Consider the following 23,650-nt stretch of genomic DNA (forward strand, 5'->3'; position numbering starts at 1 on the left):
AAAAAATGAGAGGAAAATGCATTCTGATTTTGTCCATGAAAACATTCAGACATTCAAAACAGTGCAAAGAAATACCTTTCTCCTTTCTTAGTCCAGTTTTAGAACTTCTGTTTGACTTTGTTGGTGAACTGCTGTATGAGCTTCAGTGTGTGTTTTGTTGTTGTCTGAGCACAAATTATTCCATGTTTGAGCAGAAAACTCTTTTGCACTAGTTTTAAGGTGCTTTCCATATGAAAAATTGAAAGTGTGCAAGTATACAGACGTTTTCTTAAATAACCTAAATACATTCTTCAAAATACTCTCTAAACAAGATGAGATGAAAGTTCAAAATAAAACCTATATGAAAAACCATCTATAACCATTCTTTTATCTCTTTCAATCTTCACAGATCTGTTTTTCCACTCAGAGTTTTGTTCAATCACAAAAGCACGTTAAGCTAGCACTTTTTAGCGTGGACCAAAACAGGACATTAACAGTAAATCATACAACATTTACCTAAATAACTATGAGCTGGTTTTTCTTCCACAACTTTGATTCTCCTTGCTCCTGCAGGGATCACCAAAGCTTCCACATAACCTAAACATGAAACCAGACGTCCCAAGTTAAATAGAAAAGCATAGAAAAGTCCATCCTGTAAGTTTATTCATTTCTTCTCCCCTATTTTGCTTTTTAAATATAACAAGTTATAATTTCTGTAGCATTATTTTGAGGATTCTTGCAAAATACTGAAACAAGTTATGAAACTGTATTATGTGTAATACACATAAAATGATACACAACTAAAGAGTATAGCACAGTAAAACATAACAAGAACCACTGAGACTGGGCAGACTGGGGCTGAAGCAGAGGAAGGTATCTCTGGTTAAGTAGCTCAATGTCATCATCACCACCAGATGACCATAAAATAATTCCAGCTTCAGTCAGCAGGTAAAGACAAATGATATCATGCTAAAATCCAAGCATCCTCCCTGTTTTAGTTTGGCTTTGTTTCATATATTTTATGCTCCATTTCCTTCATGCTTTAAGATATTCAAACCCCGTTATGACTGGATTTTGGGTTGAAATCTACTTATTAGTTATTTGTTTCAAATTAAGAATGCTTCCTGATGCTTCCTTTTTTATCTTGCAGTCCTCCAGACTCATCTGGGGTTTGTGATCCTTGCTTTATTCTCATTCAAACTACAGATCACACCACTATTTGTAATTTCATGTTCATTCTGCATCAGAAAATCTATTTTCTTTTTATAATATGTTATTAGTATGAAACAATGAATAATGAAGAGATATTAGATTTTAATCTCACATTTGACTTTATGATCTCTCACTGCCTGTCTTTGTTTAATATCACTAACTCTAGGTAATGGATCTTGACATCTAATTGAAAATACTCATGTATTCTTACCTTAAATGTCTTGCCATCTTAAAAAAAGCTTGATCTGAAGTTCTTGTGAGGAACAGCATAATCTTAAGAAATACAGCTTTTTTAACTTCCCAGTGCTCAAAGTAATCAAACAAATAAACAAATAGGCTTACCTGCTCCTCTGGTATGGTTGAAATCACCTTTAATAACTTTGCATGACTTCCCATTACCGTTGCATACACCACAATGATCCTCACGAGCCAGAGATCCTAATATGCCATCACAGCCAAATTTCTGTGGGAGAAGACAAAAAAAAGCTATTAAGGCAGAGGCCACGTTTCTCCTAAAGCTGACTTCAGTGTCAGGCATCTCACCCTTCTGCAAGATGCCTAACCAGCACGATCTAGCCCTGCTCACATGGAGGGCTGCCCTAGCTCATGTGGAGAGACTCCTCCCATGGTTGATCTTCCCGTGATTTTATGTAGACTGTGGCGTTCACTGTTCCTGTATGGTCAGCTAACTCCACCAGCTGCTCTCCAAGAGAAACATAACTGCATTCCCACCTCCTGGTGAGACCTGTGCCACCTCAGAGCCACTGTGCAACACACACTGCACAGGTCCTCCCTGCTAAGCAACTGCAATATGTCTCTACCTCTTTTTACTCAAAATATAAAAGGTCCTTCGCCACACACACAGTGATAAAATACTGATTAGGGCATAAACACATCTAGAATATGTAAATATAAATGGTATTTGTATTTTGCGAAAAATCATTCCGTTTAAAATCAATCAAGCTCACTCAAGCAACTCCACATTACTGTGTTAAATACATTTCTAAGAATTACTGTCAGTGGTAACTTGACAAAAGCAGTAAAGTTAATATCATATGCTGGCCTTACATGAAATAAAAATCTTTTTAAGTCTAGCAAAGTCATCACAGGGTAATCTTGTGCACTGTATAAACGTATTTGACAAAACCAAGACTATTTGATAAAGAACGAGGACAAAAACTAAGTTAGAGAGAAAACAAAGCATTTTTTAAGAACAGAAATCATGGTCTAACAAGGAACCATTCATTTCCAAGCACATTAGGATTGTTTCTTTACTTTAAGAACAGGATTTTTATTAGAGTTCTTCTACCTAAGAAGGCAACACAGATTTCAAAATATTGATTGAGAGCATTTGATTGAGCTGTGTATCCAAAATTGCACATCTACAAGACATAAATATCTAATTTTACAGCTGGAGTCCACAAGTTCTTCAGAACTTTCAAATCTGAGTAGCACCTATCTCTCTGAACTCTGATATGCCAAGAAGTCAACCCAATATTAGTGAGGTGGGTTTAGTTTATGGCTTTTTTTTGGTCTTTCTCAGTCAGTTGTGAAAAGTGAAGGGTAAAAAAAGGACACTTTCTCAAGAAAAATGGGCTATATGTCATTTTTGTGGTTAAACATGTAATTGGTGCATGGTGAACGAGACTCCTCAAATGAGAGAAGTATTTAAGTGTATTTTTTTCTGCATGCACTCAGGCACTTGAGAAAGGATAATTTTATATGCATATATGCATCTATAAGTTAATTTCTTGAAGTTATGGCAGTATCTAGCAATATCGTTTCTGTGTCACAGGCTGGGTTTTCTACTTGAATTCAAGTGTCTGAAATGAAAAGCAGACAAAAAAAACCCTCAAGCCTCAGGGATTCTTATACAGAAGAGTTTCCATATGAAGCACTACAAAAGTGAGAAAAGAACTTCTATGAACCAAATGAATTCTTAAGATCAGGAATAGCACAAGCACTCATCTGTAACTTTCTGTTATTCTGCACATTTTTTCTTGGTTTATTTAGGTGTACAATTGTGCACTGTAGAAAAAGGCAGAACACTTTATATGGACATGCACCTGATGGCAAACTTTCCCAACCTGTTGACAGCTCTTCCCTTGGAAATTGAAATCAGTTCCAGTAATCATCCACTCTGCAGCAGTTTGTTACGAGCATCTTTCTCATCATAGACACACACTCCCCAAACCAAACCTTCTGCTGCCTCACATGCTGGGTTGCACTGACTGAAATCAGCTTAAAATATTTTAATACGATGCAAAAAGCAGAGCTGCTCACTCTTGGTCATGCAAACTGCAACACACTATCGGAGAAATAACATGCAGGTGTAACAAATGCATGCTCCTGCATATCTGTGCCTGTATATCTAGGTTTGAAACAAGTAACTCGTACCTGGCATCTGCCATCTGCACAGATTTCTAGCCCATGCTGGCCACAGGAAGTCCCATCCATCACCTTTTCTGTCAGAAGAATGGGCTGATCCTTTCCAGCCGGTGAACAGAATAAAGCACAAGGTTTTTCTGTGGGTAGCAGTGACGGAAAAAAACACCCCAAAATCGGTAAAAGGTCACTTCAGAAATACAAAATTATCACTGACATTATTGTTAAAATTGATATTTGTTTATCTATGTAGCATGAATTCTACGTTACCATAAGAAGTTATCCGAGATACAGTGAAAAGAAAAAGAGTTTGATCCATTTCTCAGCTGTTGGAAAAACTCAAGGTTTTTTTTCTTCTTAGAGCATGTTGTTGCTACAAACTTGGCCTACGTAGTACTCATGTCATGTTCATTGTTGCAATTAAGAGCATACATATTACAGCTGTTGGAATATTTTGGTCCTAATCTATACTTTCATTCTCCTATATTTTTGGCAGAACATAAATATTGGTTTAAAAAGAAACTTAGCACTTTCTAGATTTCCTAACTGTGCAGGTCAACAAGAAAAAAAAAGAAATAAAATGAAGCAACTGAGTTACCCTGGGAAAAAAAAATGTATGAATTTACAAAGTCCACATTAAAAAACCAAGAAACCACAAAAACCCTGGAAACATTCTTTCTAACATCTTTAACAAGTTCAAGGAACTTTCTACTAAATTTCTAAAACATTCTGCAAATAAATTTCTAATTTTGAAAGAGAAAAAAAACCTAGTAACATCCTGGTATCTATGGTCATCATTCATAAACAATGAAATCTGTTTCACCATTGTGAAAGTGACAGCAAATAAAATAAACTGAAGTCTCTTCTCAGTGGTTAACTGAGCACAAAATTACATGATTTTTTCATACCTTTTTCACAAATGTACTGACTCAGAACTTCTTCCCAAATCTGTTGCAGATTTTTGAAAGGATAAAATCAGTCCTGAACCTGAAACCGATTTCACTTGGACACAATCTATGCCACTCTGACTTCATACTGACTTCTAGATTCCTGGAGTGCGTTTTTATTAGTAAATTAAACAGTTCCAGGAAACATTCATGGGCACTGGAATCCTACTGTCTATACAGCTGAACTGTAAAACAGTCTACACCACATTTTTTTGTGTGTGCTAACTAGCACTAGCTCAGTCTAGACTGGAAATTGCCATCTGCAAAGGACTGTTTTCAGAAGAGCAATTTTAGCATGCAAAAGAGTAGAAAAGTACAGACAGATGAAGCCAGTGCCAGCTGACTAACACATCAGAGAGTGGTCTGGGCACAGCTAATTTACCGAAATTGACAAGCCTCTGGGTATCACTTGAGGACCAGCGCAAACAGATGTGATCCCTTCTGCCAACACACGAAGCTAGTCAGACAGAACCCTCTCCAGCTAAGAAGCTGCCTGTATTTGTGCCCTCCACATTCCTGTTATACTCCTTAAACAGTAACCTCAAAGTTCCCCGGGGGCCTTAAGCATGTATCAGAATTTTTTAAAGGAATACAAGATTAATGGCCTAAACATTATTTTAAAGACACTGAAGTCAAAGGGACAGCAACTCAACAACATTTGACAGCTTCAACAAATTATACAGCAATATTCAAATACAGCAACTATTTTGGACAGTCTGTGCGCAGTCTGTGTCCACTACAGGCTAAGAGAGCAAGCAATCAAGGATTTGGGAACAACGTATACTTGAATGTTGGAACTCTTTGACTGCAATCCACTTATGTTTCTCCTAAGGGACACCTCAAGACAATGGAATCATTCAGAACAAAGTTAGATGAAAGCCACCATCCACACTCCCTAACATGGGGCAGGAGAGTGCAAGATTTTTCATCCAAATACAGTCAAATTATTCAAAGTAAGACTTAGGGCTTTAGATCCCTTAGGATATAAATCATGTGTTCCTGTGCTAAAACGAAATTCAGTAAAACAAACCAAAATGAACTGACTCGATGTAACAGTTGGAGAGAATTCTTCTTACTGTGAAATGAGCCAACATACAATAATATCACAAGCTTTCACCTTGGCACCTTGAGAAAAAGTTTAGAAGAGGAAAAAAAACCCCTTTGTTCATCTAGGAATATATTAAAGCATGCTTACAACAAAATAGTTTTCCTAAAATTTATACTTTCTAATGGTTTCTGATAATTTGTTTCAAGATCTAAAAATAAATGACAGTAATGAACTATTTAAAATTTGGTAACACATACTTACAGTATGTGTTGTATCGTTCCAGATTAATTTATCAAATTAATTGTTAGGATTTATAGAAATCTTATCTAAGTTTGCAGTATATATTACATGTGGATTTCTACCAAAATCAACACTGGTATGTGAAATACTCACAATATTAAGCTAGAAGTGCTCTCTCCTTCCTCAGAAACAGGAGCTCCCAATATCCACATTGTCTATTTGGCTTTGTAGATAAAAGTACAACTGATACATACCTGCTTAATGATATAACACTAGTCTAGAAATCTGTATTTCTCAGTCACTTCATACTACAATTTTTATTAAATACAAAAAACAGGCACTGAATTTTCTTTCAAACATAGCCCTTATCTATTAAGAAGAACAAATAAACAGGAATAAACAACAAAGGATTCCGGGGCATACGAAAATACCGTTAGATCTTGCCTATGAAATTCAAATTATTCACCAAAAATTCGGGGCTTGGTTTTGATTATTTGCTTTAGTTTTTACCATACCTTTCCTAATCAACAACATCACCAAGCTACAAGCTGTACAAGCAGATGATAAGAACCCGGGAGGTGGTTTGTACTCACCATCATCAATGACGGCTTGCCACTGGTGCACGTGCTTCTGATACGAAGACCTGACACTGAAAGCTTGGCACTGCCAGTCCCTGAAGGCAGGCACACCAGCAGGACAAGAGGGATTTTCACACACCCTGTACTGCATCGTGGGCCCGTGGCACTCTCCTTCAAGGCCTGAACTAGAAAAGATGGCATAAATACGACCCTTTCACTGCTGGTAATGTTTCGTTCAACTTACGGCACAGTTTACTTACTCCAGACACAAATTCATTTTAAATAGCAGATTTTTCTGTTGACACGTAAGGTCAAAAGAATCGCCCGTTAAAAAAATCAAAGTCGCAGAACAAAACATGTTTGCCTTCTCTTTGTACTGGTCACATAACACGTAAAGTGTGACTGATGCTAAACTATAACTCAGAGTTGGCCAAAAAGTAGCACAAGGACTAATGGGAGTGTTCAGTTCTGAGAACCTCAACTGCAATGTTAATATAGTTGAGACGATTTTTCTCTACCTGGACTGAGTCTAACACGCTACTGAAAGGAAGCAACATCTGCAGATTTTCTACCCCTCCTTTTTTAAAAGCAGGGTGTTACAAAGTTCAGAAAAACGCTTTGTCTCTTTTTGTTCGGTCCCTCTGCGCTTGCAGGACCTAACGAAAAAAGGCAATGGAAGAGTGAAATGCATCAGCTGGAGCTAATTATTTGGAAACTTGCCTGGAAAAATGGATTAATTAGAGTGAAATTAAAACATCTGTAAATTCTAGACAAAGCTTTTAGGTATAGAGCTGAAAGTGGCATTTACATGGCATGAAATATGAAAGCATTCTGCATATGTCTGTTATATATATATTCTGTTGTCTGTTAAACTACCATGCTTTTGTATTGCCATAGCCGACTTCTCCTCAAAATTCTTTATGCAACTTTATCTTTTTTAATCCCCATCTTTCCTATCATCATATTTTCTCCCTGATCTGCTATACTGTCTTCCATCTTCCTTTATTTCCCCCCTTTGTTCTTTTATCTTCCTAAACCATTGACTTGACTCTATTCCACTCTGGTTTAGTCTTCTCTATACTTGTCTTCATTACTCAGCTTCATTCTCTTCCTACTCCCATGTCTATTTATTCTCTTTCACTTGGTGTATAAATGATCCACAAAAAGAGACATAGTACTCAGTCATTAAAAGGAAGGCACCTTTTAGCTGATCACTGAAATATACTGAAATAAATGTCAGTCAAGGCAGAAGTAAAACTCCTTTTATCCCCAAGGGCAGAAGGTTTGCATTTTCACAAGATATGGAATCTAAATACTGTTTACAGATAGTCTATCTAAATGTCTGTGAAACTGGTAGAAATTGTAATAGTTACAATTCCTTGTCTCCAAATAAGACAGAAGTCAGTTTTCTCCAGTAAAAAAACTGAAAGAGTAGAATTACACACTGACCCTGCAAGTCAGAAGGTATGAATTTAAGCTTCTGTTGCTTCTTCAGGTGAAGCTTAAAAAGAGAATTTATTCTCCTATTAATATTATCTTAGCTTTTGGCAAAAGCAGAAAAGATGAAGAGAGTGTTGCCATGCAATAAAAAAAAAAAACAAACCCTGAAATACCTATTCTCCTAAGTGCTTCTCAGTGCTCGTGAAAGATGTATTGCTTACTAGGTTTCTGTACTCAAGTAAAACCTAGCTCAGAAATTCTGATGAACAGCAAGGGGAACCTGAGCTTGTTTTTACCCAGGGCATTTGCGCTGTCGACTGCTGATTCCAGTGTTGCAGGTGCGGCTGCAAGAGCTCCACGCGCTCCACTCCCCCTCCGCGCGCTCCGCAAAGGAGGTCCGATTGATGCACTCTCCAGCCTTGCACCACTAGGTGAAAATTCAGCTCTTAGGTAAATAAGTCAAGGCATATGCAAAACAATTCAATGGACCACAGCAAGTGGGAAGCAAAACATAAACATTTGGTTCAGTACGTAGGTTTTTTTTTCATACGAGGCAGACAGATTTTTGCCTGTTGTTCCCCAAATATTTTTTCTCTTTTTTCTTTTTTTCTGTCCCAGTAAATGCAAAAGCTAGGGACCGTTCTCTGGTTCAGTGGCCAAGGAGAAGGTGCAATTCCTGTCCACAGCCTTGAACAGAAGTTAATTCCCAATAAAGGATGCCTCCTAGAAATGGTCCCCAGACTTTGCTGTCCCATTCATTCCAGACTGGGTATTGCCTAGGAGAGCACTTTTGGGTCCAATTCAAACCTATTGCAGGAATCATCCAGCTGAACTGTACACATCACAGCACAGTGCCCAGGGCTGTTCTCAGGATTTATTTCTTTCAGCGTTATAGTTCCCACCAGGGACTGCATTATCCCTGACTATTCAGTGACAATTTCAATTGAAAGATATAAAATCTTTCTCCATAAAACTTATCCTGAAAGTTTTTCATACAGATCTGTATCAATTCCTTCAATGAGACTATTTCTAAATCTCAAATCGTAGCTGAACTCTGAATCTTTGAAAGTTTATGATGCTATTTACAGTTAGAAGTGCAACAATGGCACTCCATTCACAGATAGGATACAAAATGAGAAAGAAATTGAAATAAAATAGTGTAAACATTAAAACATCTGTAGTTTTGCCTAAATTTTTTAGGAAAATGTTCTTTTTCATATCTATATTTTATAATGTATAACATACACAGTCAACTATATATGGCTTATTTTAATGATAATTGAGGAAATCAGGAACTGAAAGCAAGTGCAAAGACCTATTCAGTTTTTTTCCTCAACTGTTATATAATCAGTGTAATTGACATTGCTTTTACATCAGAAACATACCTTTCCAGTGTCACACTCTGTTCCATCCATTGGTGGATCCAGTTTAGTTTTGCATTCCTTCTCACTTTCCACCTTACACCACAACCCAGTGCAAATGACATGCTGAAAAGCAAACACAGAAGTCAGCACAAATTCTACCTTATGCACACAGCCCACTAGTGCTGTCACAAAGTTACCAGTTTGATGGCACTAAATTATGTTTAAAGACAGGTTAAACATGTATAAAAAACAAAGTGGGCAGACTTCTACTAATATTGCTTCTCTAGGTCTTCCAGATCCCTGCTGCTCATGACATCCCAATTAACTGCTACTTTGTGCTCTTCCAGTGATTCTTAATTCCCCCAGAATTCATCTATTCCTCTAGAAAAAAAATAAAAAAATCTCAAAAGGCATCAAACCTGATATCCATGAAGGAGACACAAAGTAATCAGACAAATGAGGATGAAATATTTTTGCTGCAAAGAAGAGAAGAGAGATGACAGGAGGGCTAGTCTGTACTGAATTTTAGAGTGGGAAAGAAAAGCTGCTTATTCTGTCCCTCTGAAGCACCAGAACAAAGCAATTTTTACCTTATTTAAGAGAAAGTACAGCCTTGTGGAGTGCTGGCTCCTATTTCCCCAGATTTCCCTTGCAGCTCATCTATGTCCTAAAACTCCAGCTACAGAAGTCCTATCCTGTTCCTGGACAATTTTAATAAGCATTTTTCAAATATCAAAATGTAATTTCTGTTCTTTTTCACTGTTTTTCAAACAATGTAGATGAACACAATTGTAGATGAGACAGAGTATCAATGTTCACGACAAAGTGGTTCCATATCAACTATGAAATGAAAGACATGCTGTTGGAACTACTCAATAAAAATACATGTTAGTTTAATATTCCTAATCAATATTTTGTTCTTATCTTAAAATCTTCATTTACCAATTACTACAATGGAGGAAAAGCCATCCAAACTTTTCTAATTTTTTAAAAAAGAGTCAAATTTTCCTTCATGTCATCACATTTTTAAGTATGTCATCTCTTTTTTTTTTTTTCTAAACACTATGGTCTTATCCTTAATTTCACTCTTATATGATTGCAGAATGGCTAACAACAAACCCATGCTTCCTTACTAATCCAGAAACGATTCTTCTAAATGTTTGTTTTATTTTCATCAGCAACCTGCAATGATGCAGGTCAGGACTGATTTGAAAACAAACAGAAATCTGGAGGCCAGTGTCAATAATGCAGTCACTCCACAATCAGAGCACTGATTTGTAAATTAGAAATTTTCTTCTCTGGGGAGAAAGTTTCATTCAGTCAAAATCAGGATAGCTAAGCTAATATTCACAAAGGTTTACTTGTTATCTATGATAAGCACAGTTAAATAGCCACTACTGCTTTTTAGACTAGCCAAAGGAAGTTCCTGTTAGCGGAAATTAAAAACTTATGATATTGGTCTATTCACACCCTGTAACTTATTTCTCTGTGTGTACACTGGAAAACAAAATAATGCCAAGCACACAAAAAGGACTTTTTTTTTCTGAATGAATGTGTTAATCATGACTTTTTAACAGCAAAGTCTTGTAAAATATAACATGAAAGTCACAGTGTACTAGAGAATTAGCAGAGGTCACTACAGCTTTTGGGGTTTGTTTTGTTTGGGGGTTTTTTGAATGAAAATAGTGAGGCAGGTCTGTGAACATCAGCAGGGTGCATTTCCAATCATATAAGCATATGGAAATAAGATCCAGTTGAAAGGAAAGACCAGAGACAAAAAGGGTATTTTAGAACAGTGTTTGTGCAAAGTCAACATTGTTTAAAATGTGGTGGTAGAGGCGAGGTCAGATATTTCACCACGGCTATAATATTTCCATGACTTTTGTTCTTTTCATTGTGATCATTCCCTGAAATGCCTTAAAAATCACCAGGAAATATAACCAGTCTCCTACTTCTTTGCAAAGATCACAGCTGTGTTATGACAAGAATTGTTTTAGTGGAACTGACTAGATAGCATTCGCATCCTGGACTTTAATCTTAAAAGCCAACATTCAATAGTTCAACAATTATATTAAATTGTCAAGTCCTACAATCCCATTTAAACATCAAGAAATACTTCTGGGCCATGATCTCACTATCTGTTATGTGAAACAATGTTAGGAACTAATTGACTCTTGTGTGAGACATCATGGGCATAAAAGCAAACTTGGCTCCCTTACAAGATAAGCACAGAGACACGGTATAAATCTTGAACCTGGAGATCCACTCACACTTTCCTCAGATTCCATAAATTTTGCTTGGAATACGGAAAAAAAAAAAAGTCTTTGCAATAAAGATGAAAAGTTAAAAAATAAAGTCTGGATATTATTCATGAAAGAGCATGGGAGGGGCTCACTTAGGAAAATATGGGAGTAGGACCTCAATGGTTCCTTCAGTCCTTTGATTCAGTCAGTGCATTATGGAGATGAATTCTTGATAGCAAGGAAAAATCATTTACACCTGCAGTGTTTCTCAGAGGTTGCCACATAACATAACAATTATCCTTAAGTGCTGCTCAGTAACAGCACTTGTAAGAATTTTATCTCAGCAGAAATGCATTACTGATTGTGACGTTGATATTTGTAGAATTAGAAAGTTATATTCCATCATTACTCAGTTGATTTCTTAGTTGAATGGATATTATGTGTTAAAAATAGTTGCTTAATGTAGAAGATTGCATGGAATTCTGCTCATCAGGTTATGTCCCAGTCACAAAAAAATGTAAGACCGTGACACAGTTCATAATTTATCTTTTACACAGTTATACTGAAGTGCATGAACTGTTCAGAAAGTAAAATGTGTCCAAGAAATCCTGGGCTGTAAATTGTTGGATTTACTGATGTTTAAATGAACCTTCAAGGGGTATGTTTCTCTCATTTCCTGGCTTGTGGACAAGATGTACAACCATAAAAAACCTGCCAGTTAATGGTCGAGCAGGAGAGAGTATACAGAGACTAGAGGAAGTAGTCTGGATATCACAGAATATTCAGTGGTCATCTATCTATAATTAAATAATTATTTCAGTAAAATAACACATTAATTAATGAAATACTGTATTCAATTTAGAAAGGTCTTCTAAATGTTGACTTCTCCAACAGCAGCCACAATAATCTGCACAGAGAGAACTCTGAATTACCTTCACAGTAAGTAAAATGCAATCATTGGGAAGGTTAAATTCAATATTTCCATTATTTGCATCTAAAATCCTTGCATTTCTGAAGGAGATGATAAAATTAGCTACTGAGTAACAGCACTGCACAGGCAGTTAATTTGACCAGTATACAGTAAGCTTCCCTAATGGAAGAGATAAATTTAAGAACCACAGCAAGGAGCACAAAAAGAAGATATGAATATAGTGTCTAAGCTTGCTGTAAGTAGCTTCTCAGGTCTACAAACCCAGGATCAAGTCTCTTGGATTTTTTTTGTTGGGAGGAAGGTGAGAGTGAAAATCTAGCTTCCACAGAAAAGAAAGTAGAAGAAAACCAACAAAATAACTTTACAGAAGTTGGCAGGAAAGCTTTGGAAAACTTCTAACTCAGTGCCCACTCCATGTTTTCTCAAATCTGTCCTTAGTGTCATTTATTCATTTGTATGTCATTTCTAGTAGATCCAAAGTTCTTAAAAGTACATTACAACAATTTTTTTGCTTCAGTATTTGACTATATGGTTTCCAGTTCAGGGTTACCAGTTTTGCTGAGGATTTTGAAAAAAATGCAGAAGGTTCTTCCCCTTGTTCTCTTTTCAGAAACATTACTGGGCTCTCTTTCTCTAACTGTTAAGATCATAAGGCTATCAAACACACTTGGTTTCATGAAGAGAACTAAAACCACCTTGCAGTTTGTCAGGAAAAAAAGAATAGTGGAAAAGACTACAGGCCTTTTGTATTGTCTTGCATCATTACTATGTTCTTTCTTCACAACAAATCCACATTACCACTGGATTTAGGTTACAGTGCTATGTTATTATTAATATTTAATATGAATTTTCATAAACTGCTCATTTTAATATAAATATTCAATACAAATAAAAAGTAATTATCCAGTTAGTAGGAAAAAGCAGAATTTAGATGAAAATAAGTGATTTAGCTGAAAGGTGTCCTCTTACATACAAAATGCCAGAAGAGGGGAACATGGTGGAAGCTGACTAGAAATGGACAATTAGCTACCAGCACCAAGAGCCTGTGAAATAGCTGAACACCAGCTGGTTAATATTCACTAAATTTAACTGACATTCAGTTCTACTTCTCATGTCTGGAGTGAAAATGTTTCCACAAGCAATAACACAGCTAAAATAAAATCCAGTAATCTATGTGTCATTTTTTTTTTCTTCTCAGCTATACCACTCTCAGCATGAGTTAGTCATACATGTATTGCAATGTTTCCTTCAAGAGCTTTTAGATAAAAATTAGACTCAGTGAAAGTCTTAAAAGAAATGTCCAAGCTGAAAAGATGAAGAGAACTACAGAACTAAAGGAGAAAGGAATTATGCTTTCACACTAAATACTCCTAACCTTTCCAGGCAATCAGCCCCCTGATTCTGATGAAACTTTCTTTCACAGTTCCTCCTAGTCCCTGCTCTATCAACCCATACTCCATGTTCCCTATACATTTATACATATACATTAATATAATCTCTCCATCTTGTCTTAGTTATCATCTCAAGGGCATCCAACATGTTTAGTCTGTCCTGTTGATTTAAAGAAGGTTGATTTTTCTCTGTTAAAACCACTCTTAAAAACTGCTTCTTCAATCAGATGTTCAATGTTGATTAATAAATATTAATTTCTGTTTCATTATGAAGACCTCTTCAATTTTGCTAATCATTCTTTTTAAAATGATATATAGTGACACTGTTTCACACAATAGCGCAAAGGATTGTCAGGAAACCATTTCCATTTGCTGCAACAAGGTGTCTTAACACTACGACATCTTCTATTTCTAAAGTACAAACAAGGTATGATATGATATGATAAAACATGTTTCAAGATATTTGGAGACCCAAAGTAAGCCTTATAAGATAAATCAATGAAAATGTGCATATTAACTTTGGAAAGCAAGTGTAAACTTCTTACTTCAAAGGTGCTATGCTCTATTTCTATCAAACACATGTACAGAAGTATCCCTCACACAAAAAATCAGGTGGTAGGCGTACTTCCCGCAGTACACACAAAGTCTTACCTGCATTTCTTGGCAAAAGGAAGCAGTTGGTCCAAAAAGAATCTGACACTGTTCATCTGCAGTGTACGTCATTCCTGGGAGCTTGGAGGGAATAATCACAGAATTGAGGCTCTGAGGATTCGTCTGTACCAGACAATTACTGGCCTTTGACCTGGTAATATGCAGAGATTCATACGCTGAGCAATCCTAAAGAATCTGATTGTCACACTGACCTAAACTTTTGCACATATTAGAAATATGTAGACTCCTAAGAGCTATTTATTCATCAGCTTTGGGCTGTTGTTCACATATTAAATTAACATGGTTTACTTGTTCTAAGTTAATGGTATGTGCTGTTGTTGCACATTTGCAGAAAGACAATATAGTTAAAATTAATCACTTCAGATTATATACATATATACATATATATATATACATATATATACACATATACATATATATTTAAAAATACATTTGTTTCCAGGCTGGCAGCAAAAAATTTAACTTTTCTCAAAAATTGAAGAAAAAAAAATTTGAAAATTAAACCTGTTAAAGCACCAAGTCATGATTCTGATTTCTGTCTAGATTCAGTGCAAGTGTATCAAAACTTACTTAAGTTCCACTAACTATTCCACTATCCTAGAGCAGACCTTCTTAACTGCTTGCAAGTAAATTCTCAAAAGATATATCCACAAACTTTATAAAGGAACAGAACTCTAGGGAACAGACACAATTTCAGAAACTCAGAGCAAAACTAAATGTTTTGTCTTCTGGGTATACTATTCTCTATTAAGTACCTTGCAGTGAATTTCTATTTAAAAATTAACAAAATGTAATTATACTGCAAGGTTTTGTATTGAATGGCACAATGTAGATCAGAGAATCTGCAAAGTGTTCTTATGTCTTTTACTGCCCAACACTTCAATACACAACATATTAATATGCTGTAAACTTATTTACATATATAAAATGTGTATATTAGTACATAAAAGTATAATCATGTGCATTAACTCATGAAAATAAAAAAATAAATATAATTGCTGAAAACTGATTTTAATAAATCTGTCAAATATTACAGTGATTTTAAATATTTTGATGGATTATGCAATCACAAATCTCCCACAGAAGTAAAAACTATTAAAATCTCATGATTTCAGGATATTTATTGCAACTATTTGTAAACGACATACAGTAAGAGTTCTTTTCCTTGAATTACATACCTGAGAAATCTTTCCAGATCTTCCCTGCTGCACTGAGACCATGAAACATCCCCAAGGTTCTGTCCTTTAATCCACTCCCCAGACATGATATGGATGCCATCCGCACAGGATGGGTGGTCGTTGTCGTGGTTTATCCCCATGCTGAATTTTGAAGTTATCAAAAATAAAACAGAGCACAATAAAATAACAGGTTATTTTTCAGAACGTTTGTAAGCTAAAACTCTTGCAAGAGTTTATTATGTGTAGAAAATATTTTCTGAATTCTTCCATGATATCTTTCAAGTACATGGAACCATGTGTAGAGGACAATTCTTCAATGAGAGATGCAAGTGAAGCTGCATCTATTTGATGGGAAATATTACATTCTAATCAGTTCAATACATACAGTGGACAACTTTTTGAATATTCAGAACTGCACAACTAATAGAATTTTAATTAATACTACTTCTCTTGCTAACAGGCAACAAAAATACTGAAAATTTACTTCTTGAGGTTAGTTAACATTTTGGTAGTGATTCTAGTGATCCACATGCATTTTAGTGAATTCTCACAATGTACTGGAATGAAAAATTCTACTAAATGTCTGCTTGAAGCTGCTATTCTGACTGAAGTCTTGCTGTCACTTACTCACAATTAGCAGAGAGGAAGAAGATAAACTTAAATAAAATTAATAATTTTAAAATTAGCTAAGTGGATAAATGCTTGACTGGTATTAGAAGAAAGTAATTAAATACTCTCAGCTGCTTTTGAAGATTTGCAAATCAGTATGAGACTACTCTCCAGAACACTGGGCTTAGAGGAGTGCTGGAATTTTGCAGCACAGTCTGCCCTGCAGAAAAGTAAAACTTCAGGATTAATAAAGCTCTATACTTTGTCCTGATTTTTTCAGTCAAACAGTAGCCAAATCACTCACAGACTGCAAAGACAGAATAAGTTTGCTCTTTCTGTAGAAAAACTAGATTACATCATGCTTCTCCATATTTCACCACACCACAGTGCCAAATGGCAAAAAAGGCGCCTGCCTCCCATCATTTGAAAACATCAGCTCACTTTTCTTTTACATTCCATCCCAAAACTCCTTTGTAACTAGCTGTAAACAGTATAACTGAGGTAAACAAATCTGTCTGACTTTCATCTTAGCCTCTGTCTTTTCCTGAACTGCCTGAATGGGAAAAGTGCCTCTGCACTTGCCTTACATTCTCCTTGCATGCCTCACATGCAGAATTTGAGATGTCTCTGTCTCCAGAGATATTTACATCTACAGGAACTATGGAAGGAGATACAGAAAATCTAATGAGACTTTACTCTGCTGACTGCATAAGAATTAAATTTTGCTTGCAGTTCTTTGAGTTATATACTTCCTTAGTGCAAAAGTACTCATTTATCAGTGTACACATGTACACACTAGGATTTGAAATAAAAAATTTACAACATAAAGGTACATAGAATCTTGATAAAATTTATATAGAATTGATGTCTCTCATCTATAAAAGGGAAATTAACACATTTATATGTTATTTCAATAATTTATTTATATGAAAAAATAAACCCCCTTAATTTCTGATTACTATTATTTCTCATTCACTCCGAAAACTAATTCTTGAAGCCAGACTTTGTCACAAAATATTCTGTAAAATCACCCAGAAAAGTGTGTGCTGAGCTGAACCATGATCTTCGCTGTTCCAGAAACCAATGGTACTAGCCACCATTGCATCAGCGTACCCTTTTCTTCCAATCTGCTACCCCAGCAACATTTTGTATAGTCTATTAGCACATGAATTTTGAGGAAAGTACCGTATTTTAAAGTAAGAAGTGGTAAAAACTGTTGTAATGTCCGTATATATCAGCAACATGAAGCACTAAAAATCTAATTCCAATCATCTTCCGATATTTTAGCCGCTGTACTTTTCTGACACTTCTATCTTGCTTTGACATTGAAATGTAGTTTGAAGTATCTCTGCTAATCCAATGTAATTCATTCCTCAGTTCTCTTCCACCTTCAAATTAACTACATATTAAAAAAAACCAAAACCAGAAAATAGTAAAGACCAGTATTGAAGCCTTTGACTATCTGAATGAACATCTACTTCAAAACACAAGCACAGGTTGTGTGTTAACATCAACAAACTAAATAGCAAGACAGTATCTGAGGAGTGTGCTGAAGTAGCAATAGAACCTTAGACATTCTCAGAAGTGTTTTCCTCGATAAGTACTGTTACTGTTTTCTGTACCAGGGTAATGACTACAAATTTTTGTCTGACCTAGTATCAACTACAAGGCCACATAAAAGTCAATGTGCAGCAGAACCAATTTCTGATTTCTTTCCTCACATCACATTACGTGTGTGGCAAAAGAAAGAAGCTGCACAGTCATTGCTACCTTCCTATTCAACAAGAGAGGAAATAATGTAAGCATGTATACTTTATTTTATATTTATTACATACTACTTCTTTATTAACAACCAAGAATATAATACAGTGGTGGCCATGGTATTTTCTACCCTGCCTTGCTGCACTGTCTACATGAAAAAGATAACTACATCCTTTCACTAATACAAAGGTATTACAAGAACTGTGTCTGTGTTTTTCTGTGGCCTTCCTGTAGAATTCATTATGCTATCACTCAGCACATTGCCCTCTCTGTCTGTAAACTCCTCTCTCCCACAGCTGCACTCATTCAACCTTACTTGCAAGAGTAAAGCAACATCAGGTGCACGTGGGAGGAAGACAAGGGAGTTTGGGATTACAGGATAACTTTGCAACAGCCTGAAAAAACACAAGCAACAAAAAAAGACGGGTCTCTACTTTAACAAGTAGTGTTTCCTCTCTATATATAGAAATTAATTCCATTTTTAATAACAGAGGTGTTATTTTTTTCACTTTACGCAAAAATGCTTCACCCATTCTGGTTAAAGAATAGATATGACCAATAAAACATGAAAGCAGAAATCACTCTATGGAAGGCATTACCTAGCTAAAATATTAGCAATATTTAAACTCACACTATGCAATTAAAACTGTAATTTAATAATATCAGTTTAAAAGTATTTTGACAAAAAGTCTCAGTCAAATAAACTCCACTAATATAAGTGGTTATCAAGTCAAGTGAAAAAATACTTTTATCAAACAAACTCTTTAAAACTTGTTTGAAAAACACTGTTTGGTTTTGTATCTTTGTAGTGATATCATATATTAAGTCAGAATCATCTCTGCTAAATTCTGAATGTGAACCTTGCTGACCTTTAATGTGCTGTAGGATAGTACAAAGAAAAGTCATTAAATTCTCTGTGTTTGGAAACCACAATTAATAATTCAGGCCACTGAAAGTAGAAGAAAAATATTAGTTCAGTTTTTCAGTTAAAAAGTAATTCTTTTACAATTAACTACCATTGCAATTATATGTGTATAGCTGGATTCAAGACAGATGATAGCATCTCATCTATCATCCAGGAATAGGTTATATTTTTGACTTAAAAATGCCTTCCCGTGTCAACCCACAGATTGAAAAAGTACCAAAAGTGCCACATTTTTATTTGATTTTTTTACAGCAGAGTATAAAGAAATAAAAGCTCTATTAAGTCTCAACAAAGTGTTCTTAGTCATTATGCTATTTTTAAATAAGTTAAATATGGCTATGCACACACATTCTGGAAAGAATTAGGTCTGCATTGCTATTTTGATCCCTTCTCACTGTAGGACATAAAAATTCTTCTACATGTGCTGCTTTCATGACAACACGAATTTGCTCAGTGACCCCACATGCTTCCAGGTGGAAAGCTTTGTATTATTTATTCACTATTTTAATTCTGTTCTGCAAACGGCAGATGATGACTCGGTTATCACCATCATAGTACAGTTAAAATGCATCATGCATCAGTGCAGCTGAACAAGAATGATGCTGGTAAACTAGAAACAAGCAATGGAGGAACAAAGATTAAATAGTATCAGAAACTTAATTTAGAAGCAATTAATTAGGTGAGTTCAGAGACGTGGAGAATTACTTTAGGCTTATCCATAAACAAACAAAAAAAAGAGAGAATTAAAAGACACTGAAGAGAACTACTACTGTTCAGAGTGTTACAGTCACTAACAGTGAGACAGGTTAAGAAATAAGAAATGGATTAAGAAAAGCACAAGAAGCAAGTAGCCAGGGAACCAGCAATAGGATAATCAGTATAATAAATAGATTCCCAAAGAGTAAAAGATAAAAGCTCAGTCCTAGACGTATAAGCAACACAGGAATGATAAGTGTAAACTGTAAATCCAGGATAGCACTACTAGTTTAAGCTCAAGACAGATTAAAAAACTTTCCCTTTGAGAAGAAAGTGAACCTCTGAATGCTGCTGCCCTTTTACACCTGTGATGTGTGATGGGATCATGCTGCCATCTGATTTGTTTCAAAATTCATAGTATTATACATGATGCTACACAGTATTTTTAAATTCACTACTAATCTCAGTATTATAAGGATGTATTTGATAAGTGAAAACAACACCTCTTATTTGACTATCACAGACAGGGAGACAGAAGCTGCACTACTCTCTTAGTACTTGTACAGCACTTTTTCAACAAAATATTCTGTCACACTGCTAGCTTTATAGAGAAAAATCTATAACTCCCTCCAACTTAGTAGGTTTCTATAAGCTATTTTAAAGAATTAATGTAATTAATGTAAAAGTACATATTACCATAAGTTGTTTGTTGTTTTTTTTTTAAATCCCACTAATAGTAAAATGCTGTATGATTTTTTTATACATGTTTTTATAAGTGTTTAAGATATACAAGGGCTTCACAGATCAATGTATAAATGGGATAAGACACATTTCTACTGGTAAATGAATTATTTAGCCTAAAGTGAATTGAAAGGCAATTGACCCAGTCACAGAAAAACCATGATGCTACAAGGTAAAAGAATTCTTTTGAAAAGAATTTATCTTCAAAGGAAAAATCTTCTGTCATCTGTAATCACAACAGTATTTTGTTGGACCATTTCCAGGCCACCAGGACATTTAGTATTATACATCCCTCTGCCTAGTAAGATCCTAGGCTGATTAAATCGTAATTATATGACTGTGGAACACAGATGTCCTCTTTAACATAGATGCAGGAGAACAAGAGACTACCAATTTTTAAGGAAATTACCCACTAAACTGTGAAAAATAAAAGACAGAATCTAAGGTGATCTCAAGGACTTTATGACTGCCTTTTTTGGGAAAATGCTATTTTTTTGCCACTACTTTTTATTTGCTATCATTGAAGGGGTATCACATGCCCTGCTTGCATTGTTGAACATATAATACATAATGAGAACTTCATTAGAGTTTAAAAAAAAGAAAAAGAGAGCAATTTAATAAAGAAAAAGGAAAATTCTTTAAAGACCAATCACTGCACTGTGGGTTTCTTAACTGCAGTAGTTTAGAACAGCTACCTTATGGATTCTTTCCCTAGTCTATCTGAAAAAAAAAAAAAAAACACCACCAAAACAAAACAAAAAGAAGGCAGTGATGAAAATCACTGCAGTGATTATTTTATAAATCTTGTTTGAAATATGAAAACGAATATGAAAAGCTGAAATGCAATACAAAGTGAAGGCCTATTACTTTTTATGGAATCAATAAAGTAACAAGGAAAAAGGGAAGAACTGCACCTTCCTTGTGAAGAGCAAACTTAAGAAAAGCAAGTCATTAAGCAAGTACTCTGCTTTATAGATAAATTTCCCTGTAAATTTTCATTTTTTTAACAAACAGCTACAAGATCCCCCAAGTGCCTTCTCCTCTCCAGGTATGCCTATGTTTTATGTAGCTATCCACAAAATCCAGCGAATTATAGCCATTTCTATGTAAAGCTGTCAACAACACAGACACGTATGGGAAAGAAGATTGCTTATACTTTGTTGCACAGGTATTTATAAAATCATTACAGAGCTCAATTTTGCAAACAGCAGCTGTGCTTTTCAAACTGTTTTGCTCAAAGTTAGGCTCCCGTGTCTACACTTCAGCTGGCTTTATTTTGAACAAAAATCTCAGTGATGATGAAAACTAGTCAAAATAGTCAAAGCTCAGCATCTCTGACAGTCAGGCTGCTTCTGTACCCAACTACCTGAATCTATGGATATTTCTGTCCCTACAGATAGGTTAATATCCATATCTATGAGGTGGGAGGAAATTCATGTGGCCTCTTTGGGAATCTATTTATCATACTATTCATGTGGCCCTGTGCAGAGCTAAAGGTTGGACTCAATGATCCTCTTGGGTCCCTTCCAACTCGGCATATTCTGTGATTCTGTGAGAAACCCAGCTTTAGACCATTAGCCAAAAAGGACAGAAGAATTAAGGAAGAACCAATGGGAGGGGCAAACAAGAGGCTGTGTGCAGCTGGAAGGAGGCCACAATGACAAGCATTTTCCCTCCACCTTCTATCCAACACCCTTGCAGCCCACGGGGATTTATGGGAGAGAGAAGGAAGCAAGTAGATTATTTGGGAACAGGTTACCAGCACTGCCTCCAGTGACACAGCACTTCTGCAGCAGCTTCTCTCTTCTCCAGCAGCCAATGCCACGGGAACGCCTGACATTTTAGGACCACAGGATAACTGAGGGAGGATGCTGGGAAGCAAAAGGCTCTGAGATTAAGGGACCCAAGAGTGATATTATGGCCACTACTGAATAAAGTACAATTATCAATAAATGGACTAACTATCCTAACATGTCAGGTCAATATATTTACTCTTGGCTAAACAACCTGCATTTTGCAAACATCTTTTAAGTCATTAATTATTTCAACAAATCAGAGTTGGCCAAATACATGTCATCATGGTATCTGTCTTATGTGGATCTATAACTATGAAGGAATTTTCTCACATTAGAAAGTTCCAGTGGTTGGAATGATACGGTTCAAAAATTTTGCTAGCCTGTCTCCTTGATGCTAGCATTTGAATTATACAAAAAACCAAGAAAAATATAATAAAATCTTAAGAGGATGTATTTGTATTTGAAGGCATTTGTCTCCCTGCACAAAGAAATGAATTTTAGTCAATTAGTCAGTGTCACTGAGGAAAAAAAAAAAGTCAGAGGCTTAAAAATTCTGTTATTTTAGAAGAGAATGCCTGAAGCTGGGGAAAAATAATTAAAACCATTATTAAAATAAAATCCAGGTTTTTAGTCACATCAGACCAGTTTTATATTTTCACTCTTTCACTCGAATCAAAAATTTGAGTAAAAGGCTGCAGGACTAACTTGGGAAACATGCTCCACCATTAAAGGTTTAAAGGTAGTTGTGAAGGAACATTACTTGTACCAAAACATTTCTGAAATTGAAGAACTACAAAAAAAAAAAAAGCTCCAGTTTGTTCATTTGTTTGTTTAGTCAAACCTAGTCTTAAATTTACTACATTTGCATTTATTACTGCAGGAAACAGGTTTCCAACTTCAACAATTGCTTACCTCATAATTTCATACTGTGGTCTCCTGTCCTGAGGTCATATATAAGTTCATTAATGGTTCAACTCTAAATCAATTAAAAAGCTCTCAGGATTCATAAAACTTGATTTGGCTGCCTTCTCAGATCAGAAAACTGCACTCTGTTACAGGGCATTTTTTCTTCCTTTGTGGTAAACCAGCATTTAAATGTCACTTTTTTTGTGACACTTAATCAGCTTTCTGATTTATTCTAGAAAAAACCCCAAACCTGACGACAACAAGAAAAACCCTCATCCTACATTCTGAAATGTAAAACAAATGTCATTAAATAATTATTCAAATAAGAACAGTGCAATCTGCTGCATGGCTAGAAATTATCTAACTCATGTAAGGAGACAAGGGCCCTACAGAAGCAGGTAACTTCAGCAGTATGATTCAAACCATGGCTTGTCCATCTAAATTCTGTTTTTGGGAATGAAAAGTGTAATCAGTTAATACAGATACCAACAATTACAGTTCTAACATGGATATGTTTCAAAAGAAAGCTATCTTTCTTTCATGAGTTAGTAGGAATTACAAACTCTGCCTTTGAAGTCTGTCCCAGAAAAGGGGAAGGCACATGGAAA

General features: G+C 35.6%; 1 protein-coding gene across 1 annotated transcript in view; it reads right to left on the reverse strand.

Moving 5' to 3' along the window:
* Positions 1 to 23,650, reverse strand: part of ADAMTS19 (ADAM metallopeptidase with thrombospondin type 1 motif 19) — a 126,417-nt gene that overhangs the window by 31,024 nt on the left and 71,743 nt on the right. The window contains exons 9-16 of the mRNA XM_027894532.1: positions 15,609 to 15,749; positions 14,410 to 14,560; positions 9,215 to 9,316; positions 8,126 to 8,256; positions 6,405 to 6,574; positions 3,589 to 3,716; positions 1,534 to 1,654; positions 496 to 576 (exon numbers count right to left, since the gene is read on the reverse strand). Of these exons, the coding sequence (XP_027750333.1) occupies positions 496 to 576; positions 1,534 to 1,654; positions 3,589 to 3,716; positions 6,405 to 6,574; positions 8,126 to 8,256; positions 9,215 to 9,316; positions 14,410 to 14,560; positions 15,609 to 15,749 (1,025 nt within the window). The remainder of the gene's footprint in view (positions 1 to 495; positions 577 to 1,533; positions 1,655 to 3,588; positions 3,717 to 6,404; positions 6,575 to 8,125; positions 8,257 to 9,214; positions 9,317 to 14,409; positions 14,561 to 15,608; positions 15,750 to 23,650) is intronic.

This window comes from Empidonax traillii, unplaced genomic scaffold (assembly GCF_003031625.1).
Source record: "Empidonax traillii isolate 1590-97213 ecotype Southwest subspecies unplaced genomic scaffold, ASM303162v1 scaffold2:size4533513, whole genome shotgun sequence".
In the NCBI taxonomy this organism is placed as follows: Eukaryota; Metazoa; Chordata; class Aves; order Passeriformes; family Tyrannidae; genus Empidonax; species Empidonax traillii.